Source organism: Cebus imitator, unplaced genomic scaffold (assembly GCF_001604975.1).
Source record: "Cebus imitator isolate Cc_AM_T3 unplaced genomic scaffold, Cebus_imitator-1.0 Scaffold280, whole genome shotgun sequence".
Lineage (NCBI taxonomy): Eukaryota > Metazoa > Chordata > Mammalia > Primates > Cebidae > Cebus > Cebus imitator.
The window spans coordinates 3,215,289-3,231,714 of NW_016107595.1; the positions used below are offsets into that span (position 1 = coordinate 3,215,289).

The 16,426-nt window shown below is 49.8% G+C and overlaps 1 protein-coding gene and 2 non-coding genes across 3 annotated transcripts in view; 2 read left to right on the forward strand and 1 right to left on the reverse strand.

The window, feature by feature from the left end:
- Positions 1-16,426, forward strand: part of NCAN (neurocan) — a 36,101-nt gene that overhangs the window by 14,240 nt on the left and 5,435 nt on the right. Inside the window, exons 10-14 of the mRNA XM_017501412.2 lie at positions 3,506-3,622; positions 4,863-4,976; positions 8,005-8,163; positions 10,096-10,178; positions 14,383-14,527. Of these exons, the coding sequence (XP_017356901.1) occupies positions 3,506-3,622; positions 4,863-4,976; positions 8,005-8,163; positions 10,096-10,178; positions 14,383-14,527 (618 nt within the window). The remainder of the gene's footprint in view (positions 1-3,505; positions 3,623-4,862; positions 4,977-8,004; positions 8,164-10,095; positions 10,179-14,382; positions 14,528-16,426) is intronic.
- On the forward strand, positions 2,253-2,359 carry LOC119467336. Its single transcript, XR_005195876.1, has one exon. It is a non-coding gene; the product is annotated as a U6 spliceosomal RNA (small nuclear RNA).
- On the reverse strand, positions 4,430-4,570 carry LOC119467334. The gene has a single exon (XR_005195874.1). It is a non-coding gene; the product is annotated as a U4 spliceosomal RNA (small nuclear RNA).

Sequence of the window (16,426 nt, forward strand, 5' to 3'; positions counted from 1 at the left end):
GAGACAGGGTTTTACCATGTTAGCCAGGATGGTCTCGATCTCCTGACCTTGTGATCCACCCGCCTCGGCCTCCCAAAGTGTTGGGATTACAGGCATGAGCCACCGTGCCTGGCTGGGATCTTTTTTTTTTTAATTTTCTTTTCTCTCTTTCTTTTTTTTTTTTTCCAGACAGGATCTCGCTCTGTTGCTCAGGCTGGAGTGCAGTGATGCACCCAGGTTCAAGTTATCCTCCCACTTCAGCCTCCCCAGTAGCTTGGACTACAGGCATGCAACCACCACACCCAGCTAATTGTGTGTGTGTGTGTGTGTGGTGTGTGTAGAGATGGGGTCTCCCTATGTTATCCAGGCTGGTGTCAAACTCCGGGGCTCAAGCAATCTTCTCGCCTTGATCTCCCAAAATTTTGGGACTACAGACATGAGCTGTATGTAGCATCTGGCAAATCTTTTTTTCTTTGATGTCCAGGAGGCAGGCCGACCCAGGGGCAGGGGCGCTTATTTTGATAAAGACTGACATTTACGGGTTATTGCTGGTGTGCTTGGCTTATTCAAAGCACTTTACCAGAGTTATCCTGGTTAATCCTTATAATGTGCTTATGGGAAAAGCTCCAGTGTGATCCTCACTCTGCAGAGAGGGAGACAGACACAGAGAGGTTAAGTGCCTTGTGCAGCCACGCAGCTAAGGAGTGTCAATCCTGGGGTTTGAATCCAGGCCTTCTGAACACAGAGCTTCTTTTTTTTTTTGAGACAGAGTCTCACTCTGTTGCCCAGACTGGCGTACAGTGACGATCTCGGCCCACTGCAACTTCCTCCGCCTCCCAGATTTGAGTGATTCTCCTGCCTCAGCCTCCTGAGTAGCTGGGATTATAGGCATGCACTACCATGCCCGGCTAATGTTTGTATTTTTAGTAGAGATGGGGTTTCACCATGTTAACCAGGTTGGTCTCAAGCTCCTGACTCAAGTGATCCACCCACCTCAGCCTCCTGAAGTGCTGGGATTACAGGTGTGAGCCACCATACCTGGCCAGAAAACAGGGCTTCTGTCTCAGCCAGTTGGCTGTGAAACAGCCTAAAAAAGTTCATTGGCCTAAAAAAGTACATGAGGCCGGGTGGGATGGCTCACGCCTGTAATTCCAGCACTTTAGGAGGCTGAGGCGGGAGGATCATTTGAGCCCAGGAGTTGGAGACCAGCCTGGGCAACATAGTGAGACCCCGTCTCTTCAAAACAAATTTTAAAATTAGCCGGGCATCGTGTGTACCTGTGGTCCCAGCTGCTCAGGAATGCTGAGGCGCGAGGATCACTTGAGCCTGGGAGGTCAAGGCTGCAGTGAGCTGTGATCACGTCACTACCCTCCAGCCTGGGTGACAGAGCGAGGCTCCATCTCAAAAAAAATTTAATCTTAAGGTGATGGTGAGGAGAGAAGAGATAGCCTATGTGGGGATCCACCCTGGAAAGATGATTGGAGGGGAAGAAGCTCAATGCTTAGAGAAATAGAGACGCGGCAGTCAGAGAGGAGGGAGGGCAGCCACACAGGAACACTAAGGAAACGGGGTGGAGCTGCAGCTGGGCTGAGGGTGGGTCTGTCTTGGACTTTTCTGGATCCTGGGCTCCACAATGAAGCCTGTGGCAGCAGGATGGAGATTGGCGGGCAGTGCCGGGGAGACCCAGGCGCCTACCCACCCACCGCTTGCGGCAGAAATGCTAATGAAGCCAAAAATAAGTGCAGTACCAGCGAGCGACTGAGTCACCGCCAGTCTGTGGGCAGGTGTCAGCAGCGCGGGGCACCTGGCTGGGCTCATGCGTCCCGTCGCCTGGCAGCCCTGTGCATGTGCACGCACGTGCAGGGCCACCATCCAGCCACAGGCCCTGACATCCACAAGCCACTTTGCCATCCATGGGGCTACCCCAGGGACAAGCCTCAGCCACTGCAGGAGGGCCACCTGCTACCTGCATTCCGTTAGCAAGCCATGAGTGAGTGCCCGCTCTGTTCCGGACGCTGTGGTGAAACCAAATCCCCTGTCCTCTGAAACCTGACGTCCTAGAACAACATTCTAGAACTTTCCCAGGATGGAAGTGTTCTCTATCGACGTTAACTCGAAAAGTGGCTAGGACAACTGAGGGGCGACATTTTTGCTTTTATTTCACTTCAATGGATTTAAGCATGAATATCTATATGTGGCTGCCATATGGAACACCAGTGCTCTAGGGAGAGATACAGACAAGAAACGATTGTTCTAATAAAAAAAGTAAAGTAGAGCTCGCTTCAGCAGCACATATGCTAAAATTAGAACAATGCAGAGAAGATTAGCACGGCCCCTGTGCAAGAATTAAGCCTTTCTTTCTTTCTTTCTTTCTTTTTTTTGAGATGGAGTCTTGCTCTGTCACCCAGGCTCCCAGGCTGGAGTCAGTGGCGACATCTTCTCTGACTACAACCTCCGCCTTCTGGGTTCAAGAGATTCTCCAGCCTCAGCCTCCCAGGTAGCTGGGATTACAGGCATGCGCCACCATGCCCAGCTAATTTTTTTGTATTTTTATTAGAGACGGGGTTTCCCCATGTTGGCCAGGCTGGTCTCCAACTCCTAAGCTCAGGTGATCCACTTGCCTTAGCCTCACAAAGTGCTGGGATTACAGGCATAAGCCACCAGCAATGGCCTCTTTTTTCAAATTTAATTTAATTTAAAACAATTTAATTCCTCTGTGCAGTGGAATGGTCAGATGCTGCCCTGACAGGGGATCTGGTTTGGCTGGGGCAGAATGAGGATTTTCTTTTTCACTCTGTCGCCCAGGCTAGAACCTCTGCCCACCCCTGTGCCCCAATTTGTGAATAGCACAGTGATGAGCAGGGTGTGCCCAAAGGAGGGGGGATAAGTCAGGGAGGACACTTAAACCCGTGTTTGGCCGGGCATGGTGGCTCACACCTGTTAATCCCAGCACTTTGGGAGGCTGAGGTGGGCAAATCACAAGGTCAGGAGTTCGAGACCAGGCCAACACAGTGAAACCCCATCTCAACTAAAAATGCAAAAAATTAGCCGGGTGTGGTGGTGCGTGCCTGTGATCCCAGCTACTCGGGAGGCTGGGGCAGGAGAATGGTTTGAACCCCGGAGGTGGAGGTTGCAGTGAGCCAAGATCATGCCACTGCACTCCAGCCTGGGTAACAGAGTGAGACTCTGTCTAGAAAAATTAATAAATAAATAAAGGAGAAAACATTCTACAAGGTCCTTCAGGAAGCACTGGTCTCTGGGAGCCCGATTCTAGTTCAGTCTAAGGAAGGACTTTGCTATAGGCAGAGAAGCCCACAGATGCTTTGGGGCAGTTTCTGGAAGTATTAAACTCCTCTTGACAGGGGGTATATGAGAGGGAGTTGGTGACCCCTCGTTGGGGAAGTTATAGAGAGGATTCTATAGAGAGGATTTGATTAGAGGGATTTGGGGGCCTGGGGTGTTGATTCCAAGAAGGCAAAAGACCTGTGGCCTGACTCTTGCCCACACTACCCCCTCCATCCTGCAGCCCCCTTGGATCCCTGTGAGAACAACCCTTGTCTTCATGGAGGGACGTGTAATGCCAATGGCACCATGTATGGCTGTAGCTGTGATCAGGGCTTCACTGGGGAGAACTGTGAAATTGGTGAGTGCCTCAGACTCAGGATCTGAATCTGGATTTGTTTGACTCCAGAGCCTTGGGTTCTACCTAGCAGCCATGCCCTCAGAATTCAGAGATCACAAAAAGTTGGCTTCAGATGCTCCATTCTCAAACCTGCTCCTTGCATCCAGCCAAATCAGCCCCAGCTAGCCAACCCAATTGAATCAAACAGCTGAGCTTTCATCTCTGGTATGCTGTCTCCCATTACTACAAGTCAGAGGTGGGGAGGGAAAGACAAAGGAATGATATGGCTGGGACTCCTCCCTGCAAAGGCCCCTTGGGGATCCTACCCTTACCTGGGTGGGTGGGAGATATAAGCACTGCCACCAGAACTGTTGGGCACTAGCTTCAAAGTCCAACACAAGAAATACTACCAATTTTTTATGACATTACAACAACAAATATAAATGGCATAATTTCCTGAGCTCTATGTATCATCTTGACTTCACAGCCTTCACAATCACATGATTGATTACAGAATTATAGCAATAAATATAAATGATATAATTTATTGAGCTCTTCCATTGCTTCTCTACTCACAATCATCCTTGAGTAGGAGCCCATTATTTTCACCATTTTCAAAAAAAAAAAAGCTGAGTTTCAAGGAGGGGAAGTGATTTGCCCAGTGCTATACATGCCTCAAGCACAAATGGACCAGTAGAAGAAGAGCTCAGTGACTATCTAGATTTACCACAAACAGCTTTGTAACTCTGTGTAAGTCTGCAAATGCCAAAAAGAGCCTCCAGCTTCAGCATTCTATAAGCCTTTTTTTTTTTTTTTTTTATAAATCAGTCTCCGTAGAGACTGTCAAAAATTGCCAATGCTGACTATATTTCAAGCCGTCGTGGTGGGGTATTGGGAAAAGTTTTCAATTAGCAATAATCGTGCCTTGGATAAACCTCAGTGGCTACGATACTGCCACTGTGCAAAGCTATAAGCCTGTTTTTGAGAGTATAACTTTCACTTCTCTAGAGTCAGTCTGCACATCCTGGTTTTCAACTGCCCCAGTGGCATCTGCTCTCATTAATGCTAATTTATGTTAATTGTGTGAGGTTCCACCCCCTTGCCTGCAAAGTCATTGGGCCATCTGTGCAGACTGCCACTGCTGCACTCAGGTCCAGGATGGATGGTAGGATCATGATCCCATCTTCTGCCTAGTTTCCTATGGGAGCTCAGAGCCAATGAGAGGCTGACCTTTGACTCAGTCCCTTTCCCTCTCTGCCAGACATCGATGACTGCCTCTGCAGCCCCTGTGAGAATGGAGGCACCTGTATTGATGAGGTCAATGGCTTTGTCTGCCTTTGCCTCCCCAGCTATGGGGGCAGCCTTTGCGAGAAAGGTGAGTTTCTATTGCAACCCCAGAAATAGTACCAGAAGTGAGGTTGGGTGCCCAGCCACAGCCTTCCCCACGTACTCCAGGTCCCTGCCTCTAGTTCCATGGCTGTGAGCCCGACACAAGATAAATTATTGTTTTAGACAAACTGCATGTAATATAGAATTAACTATTTTATTTTATTTTATTTTATTTTTGAGATGAAGTCTCACTCTGTTGCGCAGGCTGGAGTGCAGTGGTGATGCCTTGGTCCACTGCAACCTCCCTCTCCCAGGTTCAAGAAATTCTCCCTGCCTCAGCCTCCTGAGTAGCTGGGATTACAGGCATCCATCACCAAGCCCAGTTAATTGTTGTATGTTTTAGCAGAGACGGGGTTTCTCCATTTTGACCAGACTGGTCTTGAACTCCTGACCTCAGGTCATCTGCCCACCTCGGCTTCCCAAAGCCCTGGCTGGAATTACAGGCATGCACCATCGTGCCTGACCTATTTTATTTTATTTTTTGAGACGGGGTCTCACCCTGGCACCCAGGCTGGAGTCCAGTGGTGCAACCTTGGCTTACTGCAGCTTTGGCCTCCCAGGCTCAAGTGATCCTTCCACCTCAGCCTCCCCAGTAGGCTGGGTCTTTAGGCACATGCCGCCATGCCTGGCTAGTTTTTGTATTTTTTATAGAGACAAGGTTTCATCATGTTGCCCAGACTGGTCTTGAACTCCTGAGCTCAAGCAACCTGTCTACTTCAGCCTCCCAAACTCCTGGGATTACAGTCACTGAGCCCAGCCAAATTAATCATTTTAAAGTGTATATTTCAGTGGCCTTCTGTAAAATCACAATGTTGTACAACCATCAACTCTATCTAGTTCCAGAACTTTTCAACACCCCAGAAGGAAACTCTGTGCTCACTAGGCGGTCATTCCTTATTCCCATTCCCTCAGTCCCTGACAATCATTGATCTGCTTTCTGTCTCTGTGGATTTGCGTGTTCTAGACATTTCATATAATGGAATCTCAAAATATGTACCTTTTGTGTCTGGCTTCTTTCACTTAGCATGTTTTCAAGGTTCATCCATGTTGTAATATGAACCAGTGTTTCATTCCTTTTCATGGCTGAGTAATATTCCATTGTATGACTATATCACATTTTGTTTATCCATTCATGGTTTGATGGATATTTTGGTTGTTTCCCCCTGTGGCTAAGGTCAGTAGTGCTGCTATGAACATATTCCTGTACGTGGCTTTGTTTGAATAACTATTTCCTGTTCTTTTTTCCCCCTCTACTCCTTTTTGGTGTATACTCTCAGGAGTGAGATTGCTGGGCCACATGGTAACTCTAGGTTTAATTTTTTTTTTTTTTTTTTGGTAGAGATGGGATTTTGCCATGTTGCCCAGGCTGGTCTCAAACTCCTGGATTCATGCAATCCTCCTGCCTCAGCCTCCCAAAGTGCTGGGATTACAGACTTGAGCTATTGTGCTTGGCCTTTTTTTTTTTTGACACAGGTTCTCACTTGTGACCAGGTTGGAGAGTACAGTGGTACATTCATAGTTCACTGTCACCTTGAACTCCTGGGCTCAAGCGATCCTCTTGTTTCAGCCTACCCAGTAGCTGGAACTACAGGTTTGTGTCACCATGCCTGGCTAATTTTTATTTATTTATTTTTATTTTTATTTTTATTTATTTATTTATTATTTTTTATTTTTGGAGATGGAGTTTCGCTCTTGTTACCCAGGCTGGAGTGCAATGGCGCAATCTCGGCTCACCGCAACCTCCGCCTCCTGGGTTCAGGCAATTCTCCTGCCTCAGCCTCCTGAGTAGCTGGGATTACAGGCACGCGCCACCATGCCCAGCTAATGTTTTGTATTTTTAGTAGAGACGGGGTTTCACCATGTTGACCAGGATGGTCTCAATCTCTTGACCTCGTGATCCACCCGCCTTGGCCTCCCAAAGTGCTGGGATTACAGGCGTGAGCCACCGCGTCCGGCCCAGTATTTTTATTTTTTGAGACAGAGTCTCGCTCTGTCGCCCAGGCTGGAGTGCAGTAGTGTGATCTCAGCTCACTACAACCTCCACCTCCCGGTTCAAGTGATTCTCGTGCCTCAACCTCCCAAGTATCTGGGAACTATAGGCACCCACCACCACACCTGACTAAATTTTTTTTGAATTTTTTGTAGAGATGCGGCCAGGCTGGTCTTGAACTCCTGGCCTCAAGTGATCCACCAGCCTTGACCTCCCAAAATGCTGGGGTTACAGGCATGAGCCACCACATCCAGCCTAGTTTTCCTTTAAAAACCAATTATAGCCATCCTAGTGGGTGTGAAGTGATACCTGATTGTGGTTTTGACATTGACAATGAGCATCTTTTCATGTGCTTTTTGGCCATTTGTATGTCTTCTGTGGAGAAAAGTCTGAGCTCCCATGTCCATACAAAGGGTGTGGCCCCGACAATCAGAGAAGGAGCCTTCGGCGTTGAAATGAGAGGAGGTGTCAGGGAATGATCATCCAGTTAAATCTCTTCCAGAAACAAAGAAAAGGAGTTAAGATTCGGCCATCGTGGTGTCTCACGCCTGTAATCCCAGCATTTTGGGAGGCCGAGGCAGGTGGATCACTTGAGGCCAGGAGTTCGAGACCAGCCTGACCAACATGGTGAAACCCCGTCTCTACTAAAAATACAAAAATTAGCTGGGCATGGTGGTGCGCGCCTGGAATCCCGGCTACTAAGGAGGCTGAGGTGGGAGCATTGCTTGAGTGTGGGAGGCGGAGGTAGCAGTGAGCCGAGATCGCGCCATTGCACTCCAGCCTGGGTGACAGAGTGATACCCTGTCCAAAAAAAAAAGAAAGAAAGAAGAAGAAGTCGATATGGGAGGTGAAAGGGTGGGGAGAGCAGAGCTTCAGGAGGAGGGGCCAGGCATGCGGAGAGGGGTGATCGCACCCTGCAGTGACCTTGGATTGGGCCCTGTCTCCGGCAGGGCGGCTGTGCTCATGGCTGGTTGTCCTTGGGCCAAGGCCAGCTCTCCCCTCACGCTTCTATCCCATCTCCCAGACACTGAGGGCTGTGACCGCGGCTGGCACAAGTTCCAGGGCCACTGCTACCGCTATTTTGCTCACCGGAGGGCCTGGGAAGATGCAGAGAGGGACTGCCGCCGCCGTGCCGGCCACCTGACCAGCGTCCATTCACCGGAGGAGCACAGCTTCATTAACAGTAGGGGCTCGGGGCTCAGGGGCCACCCGCCTGGAGGGTGGGCAGGAGTGGCACTTGTAGCCCTTTTGCCAGGGTATCCCTCCCCTGGTTTTCAGGAGGCCACCTTTCCAAAGCTGTGTTTGTTCATGCAAGCCCTGACTGCTTCTTAATTCGTGAAATCTGTCGATTCCCTTGTTAATTCATACATTCACGTCATTCATTCATTCACCAAATATTTACTGAGCACCTGCTATGTGCCAGGCACCATTCCAGGAACATTAACATGGCACAGCAGTGATCAGGGCTGACTTTGCTCTGTCCCCAGTGAGTGACCACTTCTTGGGGAGAATATAGACAAACAAGTAAATATCTAAGTAAATAAGTACTGCAATTCAACCAGTCCTGTGTATGCTGATAACAAAACAGGGCCAGGAGACGGGGGGTGTTGGGGGAAGCACTTGTGATGTGTTGGATGAAATAAGGAATGAGCCTGGCAGAGACCCAGGAGAGAGACGGTGTTGCATTAATATAATCTGCCATTTGTTAATTTATTATCCCTCTGCCTTTTGCTCATCCACCCATTGATTTTGTGTGTCCCGTTGCTGCTATCCCATCCCTCACTGACGCCTTCGTTTCCTCCTGCCCTGGTTTGTCTGTTTCTTTTACCTTGACGTATCCCACCCGGCCACTCCCTCCTGAGCGACTGCATGCGCCTTCTCGCCTGTCTGCCCGTCCAGTGTCCTCTGTTGTCCCTTGTCCTCTACTTCTCACTTCTGCAGAGATGGGACAGTGCCTGGCTTTATTCCTGCTTCTCCTGGCCACAAATCCTGGCATAGCCTGGGCCCAATTCCAGTTCTTCCTGTGCCTCACCTCCCTAAAAGAGGGTAGCCAGGGTCCCCGCCTGTGGAGGGTGGGGTGGGGATGCGCATCCCGCTTACACGGAGGCTGGGAGAAGGCTTCCTGCCCCACCGTCCCCCTCCTTCCTCTCCCTCCTACCTCCCCAACCTTCCTCCCACTCCTCCCCCTCCTCCTCCCCCTCTTCTTCCCCCTCCTCCTTCCACTCATCTTCCTTTTCCTTTCTCCTCCCCGTCCTCCCTCTCCTCCTCATCCTGCCTCCCCCTCCTCCCATGTCCTCTCCTCCCTCCTGCTCCCCCCTTCTACTCCTCCTTCCCCTTCCTCCCCTTCCCTCCTGCTCTTCCTCTTCCCTTCCACTCCTCCTCCTTTCTCCTCCCCATCCTCCCTCCCACTCCTCTCCCTCCTCCCTGCAACTCCTCCCCTCCTCCCTCCATTCATTTCTCTTCCTTTCTCTTCCCCTTCCCTTCCTCCTCCCTCCAGCTCCTTCCCTCTTCCTTCCACCCATCTTCCTCCTCCCGCCTCCTCCCCATCCTCCCTCCCCTCCTCCCCATCCTCCTCCCATTTCTCCCCCTCTCCCTCCTGCTCCTCCCCTCCTCCCTTCCATTCTTCCTCCCTCCTCCCCATCCCTCTTCCCACACCTGCCCCTCTTCCGTTTCGCTCCTCCTCCTTTCTCCTCCCCCTCCTCCCCCTCCTTTCCCTCCTCCTTTCCCACTTTCCTTCTCCAGCTCTTACAGAGGCTGGGGGGGCCTCTGTGTACTCCCTCACCTCTATAAACCTTCTGTCTCCTCTCCCTGCCTCAACCTGCAGCCCACTACGGGCTGGGGAAGGGGCTGAGTCTTCCCTTCCCATACACACCTCACCCCGCCCCCAGCCCATAGAGAGGCTGAGGGAGGGGCTCTGGGTCCTCCTCCATCCCTGTCCCCTCCTCTTCCCCCTTCATTCCCACCTTCTAGATCTTTCCCCCCACCCAGCCCACCTCCAGGCTGGGGAAGGCCAGGAATTCTTTCCCCCCACACCCTACCCCACCTCACCTGCAGCCGCACCCTGGGCCAGAGAGGCGTGGGTAGACACTCAGACCCACAACCCCTGACCCTGCAGGCTTTGGGCACGAAAACACGTGGATTGGCCTGAATGACAGGATCGTGGAGAGGGATTTCCAGTGGACGGATAACACCGGGCTGGTGAGTGGCGGGGGCTGGGGGCCTAGGCTGCTGAGCCACATCGGCCCTGCCCCCTGGCCTCAGTTTACCCTTTTGTGCAAAGTTATCACAAGTGGGCATCAAAGGTCTCCAGTAGCTCTAAGATGCTGGAGTTGGCAAAGGAGCATCAAGTGAAACCTAAACCCTCACCCCTGACTTCCCCAGCCCAGGTAAACAGACCACACCCACCCAGCCGCAGAGGCTGTAAACCTGAGACTAGGGCCTGACGCCCCCCTCTTACTCACTCTGCCTGGTCCCCAAGCCATGGTTTCTCAAATATTCCAACCTGGGTAATAGAACAAGACCCTGTCTCAAAAAAAATTGCCAGGTGCCATGGCTCACACCTGTAATCCCAGCACTTTGGGAAGCTGAGGCAAGTGGATCATGAGGTCAGGAAATCGAGACCACCCTGGCCAACACAACTAAACTCTACTTAAAATGCAAAAAATTAGCGGGGTGTGGTGGCACACACCTACAATCCCAGCTAGTCGGGAGGCTGAGGCAGGAGAATCGCTTGAACCCAGGAGGCGGAGGTTGCAGTGAGCCAAGATCACGCCATTGCACTCCAGCCTGGTGATAGAGCAAGACTCTGTCTCAAAAACCAACAAAAAATTATTGTTTCTAGGCCAGGCATGGTAGCCCATGCTTGTAATCCCAGCACTTTAGGAGACTGAGTGAGGAGAATCACTTGAGCCCAGGAGTTCAAGGCTGCAGTGAGCTGTGATCACGTCACTGCACTGAAGCCTGCGTGACAGAGCGAGACCCTGTCTCTGAAAACGTGTCAGCTCAGCATCTTCCCTGCTTCACGCCCTCCCAGACTCTTCATTGTTCTCAAGATAAAAATTCCCCTCCTCCCGTTGTATAAAAATCTGGCAGTTCCTCACACAGTTAAACATAGAAGCTGGGCGCAGTGGTACGCGCCTGTGGTCTCAGCTACTCAGGAAGCTGAGGCGGGAGGATCGCTTAAGCCTAGGAATTGGAATCCAGCCTGGGCAACACAGCAAGACCCTCGTCTCTAAAAATATACAAATAAAAATAAAAAGTTTAACATAGAGTTTCCATATGACCCAGCGATTCTACTTCTAGATACATACCCAGAAGAACTGAAAACAGAGATTCAAACTGGCTCAAGAATGTACGTTATTTGGGTCATGGATACACTAAAAGCCAAGACTCTGCCACTCGATAATATATGCATATAACAAAATTTCACTTCTACCCCTAAAATTTGCACAAAGAGGCCAGCCACAGTGGCTCACGCCTGTAATTTTAGCACTTTGGTTGGTCAAGGCGGGTGGATCACCTGAGGTCAGGAGTTCGAGACCAGCCTGGCCAACGTTACGAAACCCCATCTCTACTAAAAATACAAAAATTAGCTGGGCGTGGTGGCGTGTACCTATAATCTCAGCTACTCAGGAGGCTGAGGCAGGAGAATTGCTTAAACCCAGGAGGCAGAGGTTGCAGTGAGCTGAGATCTCACCACTGCGCTCCAGCCTGGGCAACAGAGTGAGACTCCGTCTCAAAAAAAAAAAAAAAATTATACTAAGAAAAAGAGGCGGGGTGTGGTGGCTCATGCCTGTAAATCCCAGCACTTTGAGGAGGCCAAAGCAGAAGGATCACTGGAGCCCAGGAGGTCAAGGCTCCAGTGAGCTATGATTGCATCACTGCACTCCAGCCTGGGTGACAGAGCAAGACCCTGTCTCAAAAACAAAAAACAAAAAAACAAAAAAAAAAAACAACCGTGTACACGAATGTTCACAGCCTCACTATTCACAGTAGCCAAGGTGGAAACAGCCAAAATCGCCATCAACAGATGAATGAAGAGACAAAATGTGGTCCATCCATGCAACGGAATATTGTTCAGTCGTAAAGGAGAACTTGGCCAGGCGCCATGGTTCATGCCTGTAATCCCAGCACTTTGGGAGGCTAAGGTGGGTGGATCGCTTGAGCCCTGGAGTTCGAGACCACCCTGGGCAACCTGACGAAACCCCATCTCTACAAAAAATGCAAAAATTGAGACAGAGCGAGACTCCGGCTCAAAAATCAAATCAAATCAAATAATAAATAAAATGTGGAACGAGCCAAGCATAAAAGGCCACCTGTTGTACGATTTTTGTTTTTTTCATGAAGAGTTCAGACTAGGCAGATTTGTGTTTGCCAGGGGCTAGGGGCCAGGAGAAGGGGGCGTCACTAGTCCTCAGTGGGTACAGAATTTTGGTGTGTCGTGATGAGAAAGTTCTGGAGATAATGGCGGTGGTTACGAAACATTGTGAATGTAATTAACGCATGAAACTGCACACCACCTCTTGAACCCGGGAGGCGGAGCTTTCAGTGAGCCAAGATCACACCACTGCACCCCAGCCTGGGTAATGGAGTGAGACTGTGTCTCAAAAAAATGAAAATAAAAAACTACACACTTAAAAATGGTTAAAATCAGGAATTGTGTGCTATATATATTTTGCCACAATATCTAAAATGTCACGTCCTTTCCTCCAAGGCAAGAGCTAGTCCCCCTCCACGCTCTGCGCATACCCTGGTTCTATCAAGCGGCTCCAGCCCCATGGGCGTCAGTCTGTTCCTCAAACAGAACAAGCTCAGTCCTGACTCTGAGCCTTTACACGGGTAGTTCCCTTTGCTAGGAATGCTGTTCCCTCTCTGAACCCTTATTATCTTTTTTTTTTTTCTTTTGAGACAGAGTCTCACTCCATCACCCAGGCTGGAGTGCAGTGGTGCAGCCCAGCTCACTGCAACCTCTGCCTCCCAGGCTCAAGTGATTCTCATGTTTCAGCCTCCTGAGTAGGTTGGGACTACAGGCACGCACCATCATGCCCAGCTAATTTTTGTATTTTTATTAGAGACAAGGTTTCACCACGTTGTCCAAGCCGGTCCTGAACTCCTGGCCTCAGGTGATCTGCCCACTTTGGCTCTCAAAGCACTGGGATTGCAGATGTGAGCCACTGCACCTGGACTTGAATCCTTACAGTCTTTGATTCTTTAACTTTCACAATGCCTCCTCGGGGAAGTCCTCCTGGACTTCAGGCTGAGATCACCATTTCCCACCATTTATCTTTTTTTTTTTTTTTGTCTGTAGTCTCATGAGATCTGATAATTCACCATTTATTTATTTATTTATTTATTTATTTATTTATTTTTTTTTGAGATGGAGTCTTGTCACCCAGGCTGGAATGCAATAGAGTGATCTGGAGGTCACTACAACCTCCGCCTGCTGGGTTCAAGCAATTCTCCTGCCTCAGCCTCCCACATAGCTAAGATTCTAAGTGCCCACTACCACGCCTGGCTAATTTTTTTTTTTTATTTTTTAGTGGAGACAGGGTTTTACCATGTTGGCCAAGCAGGTTTCGAACCCCTGACCTTGGGTTATCCACCCACTTCGGCCTCCCAAAGTGCTGGGATTACAGGCATGAGCCACGGCGCCTAGCCTTGTCCCATCATTTATCCAACACTGATTCATGTTGAAAATGAACCAGGTGGGGTGGGTGAGACAGGATGAAGGAGACCCAGGGAGGGGGATGCTGCAGCCTGCCAGCCAGAGGAGTGGCGACCTGGAGCACAGTGGCGGCCCCCCTCTGATGGGCAGGACAGTGGCCATTGTAGAGATGGGAACACTGAGTCCCTGTGAGTTTGAGGGGTCTGGCCAGGGCAGTCCCACAGCAGGAAGTTCCAGAACCTGGGCTGGGACAGAGGTCTCCTGACAGTGTACTCTCATGGCTACATTGCTAACGGGGGTACCCTTTTGCAGAAAGTAAAAAGAATTGCTTTGGGCGGGGCGCGGTGGCTCACGCCTGTAATCCCAGCACTTTGGGAGGCTGGGGTGGGTGGATCATGAGGTCAGGAGATCCAGACCATGCTGGCCAACATGGTGAAACCCCGTCCTACTAAAAATACAAAAGAATTAGCTGGTCATGTTGGCGCACGCCTGTAGTCCCAGCTTCTCGGGAGCCTGAGGCAGGAGAATTGCTTGAACCCAGGAGTCAGAGATTGCAGTGACCCGAGATTGCGCCACTGCACTCCAGCCTGGGTGACAGTGCAACGCTCCATCTCAAAAACAAAAAAAAAGAATTGCTTTGCTGAGAGACTCTTTGTCCCACCCAGGACTAATTTTTCTTTGCGGCACCAAAAAGAGAAATTGTATACATAACAAACTCCCTGCCCCCTATTCCTGCAGCAATTTGAGAACTGGCGAGAGAACCAGCCAGACAATTTCTTCGCGGGTGGTGAGGACTGCGTGGTGATGGTGGCGCATGAAAGCGGGCACTGGAATGATGTCCCCTGCAACTACAATCTACCCTATGTCTGCAAGAAGGGCACAGGTATGCTGTGCGTGCCCCGCCCCCGCCTGGCTCCTGTTCCTCCCTGTCACTTTTGCTCACTGGTTCTCTGTTGCCCAGGCTGGGGTGCAGTGGCACAATCATGGCTCATCACAGCCTCCACCTCCTGGGCTCAAGTGATCCTCCTGCCTCAGCCTCCCGAGTAGCTGGGACTATAGGCATGCACCAACATACTCAGCTAATTTTTGTATTTTTTGTAGAGATGAGGTTTTGCCATGTTGCCCAGGCTGGTCTTGAACTCCTGGGCTCAAGTGAGCTGCCTGCCTCAGCCTCTCAAAGTGCTGGGATTATATGCATAAGCCATTGTGCCCAGCCTGGATTCATCTTTTTATTTTTTTTATTTTTATTTTTATTTTTATTTTTATTTTTATTTTTTTGGAGACAATTTTGCTTTTGTCGCCCAGGCTGGAGTGCAAGGGCGCAATCTCGGCTCACTTCAACCTCTCTTTCCCAGGTTCAAGCGATTCTCCCGCCTCAGCCCCCTGAGTAGCTGGGATTACAGGCATCTGCCACCGTGACCAACTAATTTTTATATTATTAGTAGAGACGGGGTTTCACCATGCTGGCCAGGCTGGTCTCGAACTGCTGACCTCAGGTGATCCACCTGCCTCAGCTTCCCTAAGTGCTGGGATTACAGGCATGAAACGCCGTGCCCGGACTTCATCTTTTTATCTAAGTTGGGAAATGTCAGCCCAGCCAGTTCTTACTTCCCATCACCGCGTGAGAATGCTTGTTTTCTGCCACCCTTGCCAGCTCTGCACATTCTCAGACTTTTGTTCTTTGTGCAACTAAGTGGGGAAAAATAGTATCTCATGGTTATCTTAATTGGCATGCTTTTAAGGATGAGAATAACCAATTGTTTTTTTGTTTGTTTGAGACGGAGTCTCACTGTGTCACCCAGGCTGCAGTGCAGTGGTGCGATCTTGGCCCACTGCAACCTCCGCCTCCCAGGTTCAAGCGATTCACCTGCCTCAGCCTACTGAGTAGCTGGAATTACAGGTGCACACCATGCCCAGCTAATTTTTTTTTTTTTTGTATTTTTAGCAGAGATGGGGTTTCACCATGTTGACCAGGCTGCTCTCGAACTCCTGACCTTAAGTGATCTGCCCGCCTCCGAATCCCAAAATCATGGGGTTACAGGTGTGAGCCACGGTGCCTGGCCCAACCGTGTATATGTTGACAGGCTGTTGGGATGCATTTCTTTCCCTGCGAACTGTCAATTTCATCTCTGCCCAGTTTTCTGCTAACTTGTTGATCTCATTGATTTTTAAGAGCTCTTCATATATGAAAGAAATTATTTGTATACATTTTTACATCCACCTTTCTCTTATACTTTGGTTCATTTTTGCTTCCATTGCTTTGTCAATTTTCACGTCCTTTCCTGCCCCCCATTTATTCATGTATTTAATTATTTTTGAAACAGGGTCTTGCTGTGTTGCCCAGGTTGCAGTCCGGTGGCATTACCACAGCTCACTGCACCTCACTTGAACTCCAGGGTTCAAGTGATCCTCCTACCTCAGTCTCCCCAGTAGCTGGGACTACAGGTGCACACCACCATGCCTGTGTTTCTTTTCTTTCTTTTTTGTTTTTTGAGGTGCAGACTTGCTCTTGTTGCCCAGGCTGGAGGGCAATGGTGCGATCTCGGCTCACTGCAACCTCCACCTCCCAGGTTCAAGCGATTCTCCTGCCTCAGCCTCCCAGGTAGCTGGGATTACAGGCACCTGCCACCTCACCCAGCTAATTTTTATAATTTAAGTAGAGGTGGGGTTTCACCATCTTGGCCAGGCTGGTCTCGAACTCTTGACCTCATGATCCATCTGCCTCAGCCTCCCAAAGTGCTGAGATTACAGGTGTGAGCCTGTTTTATTTTTTTTTTTTTTT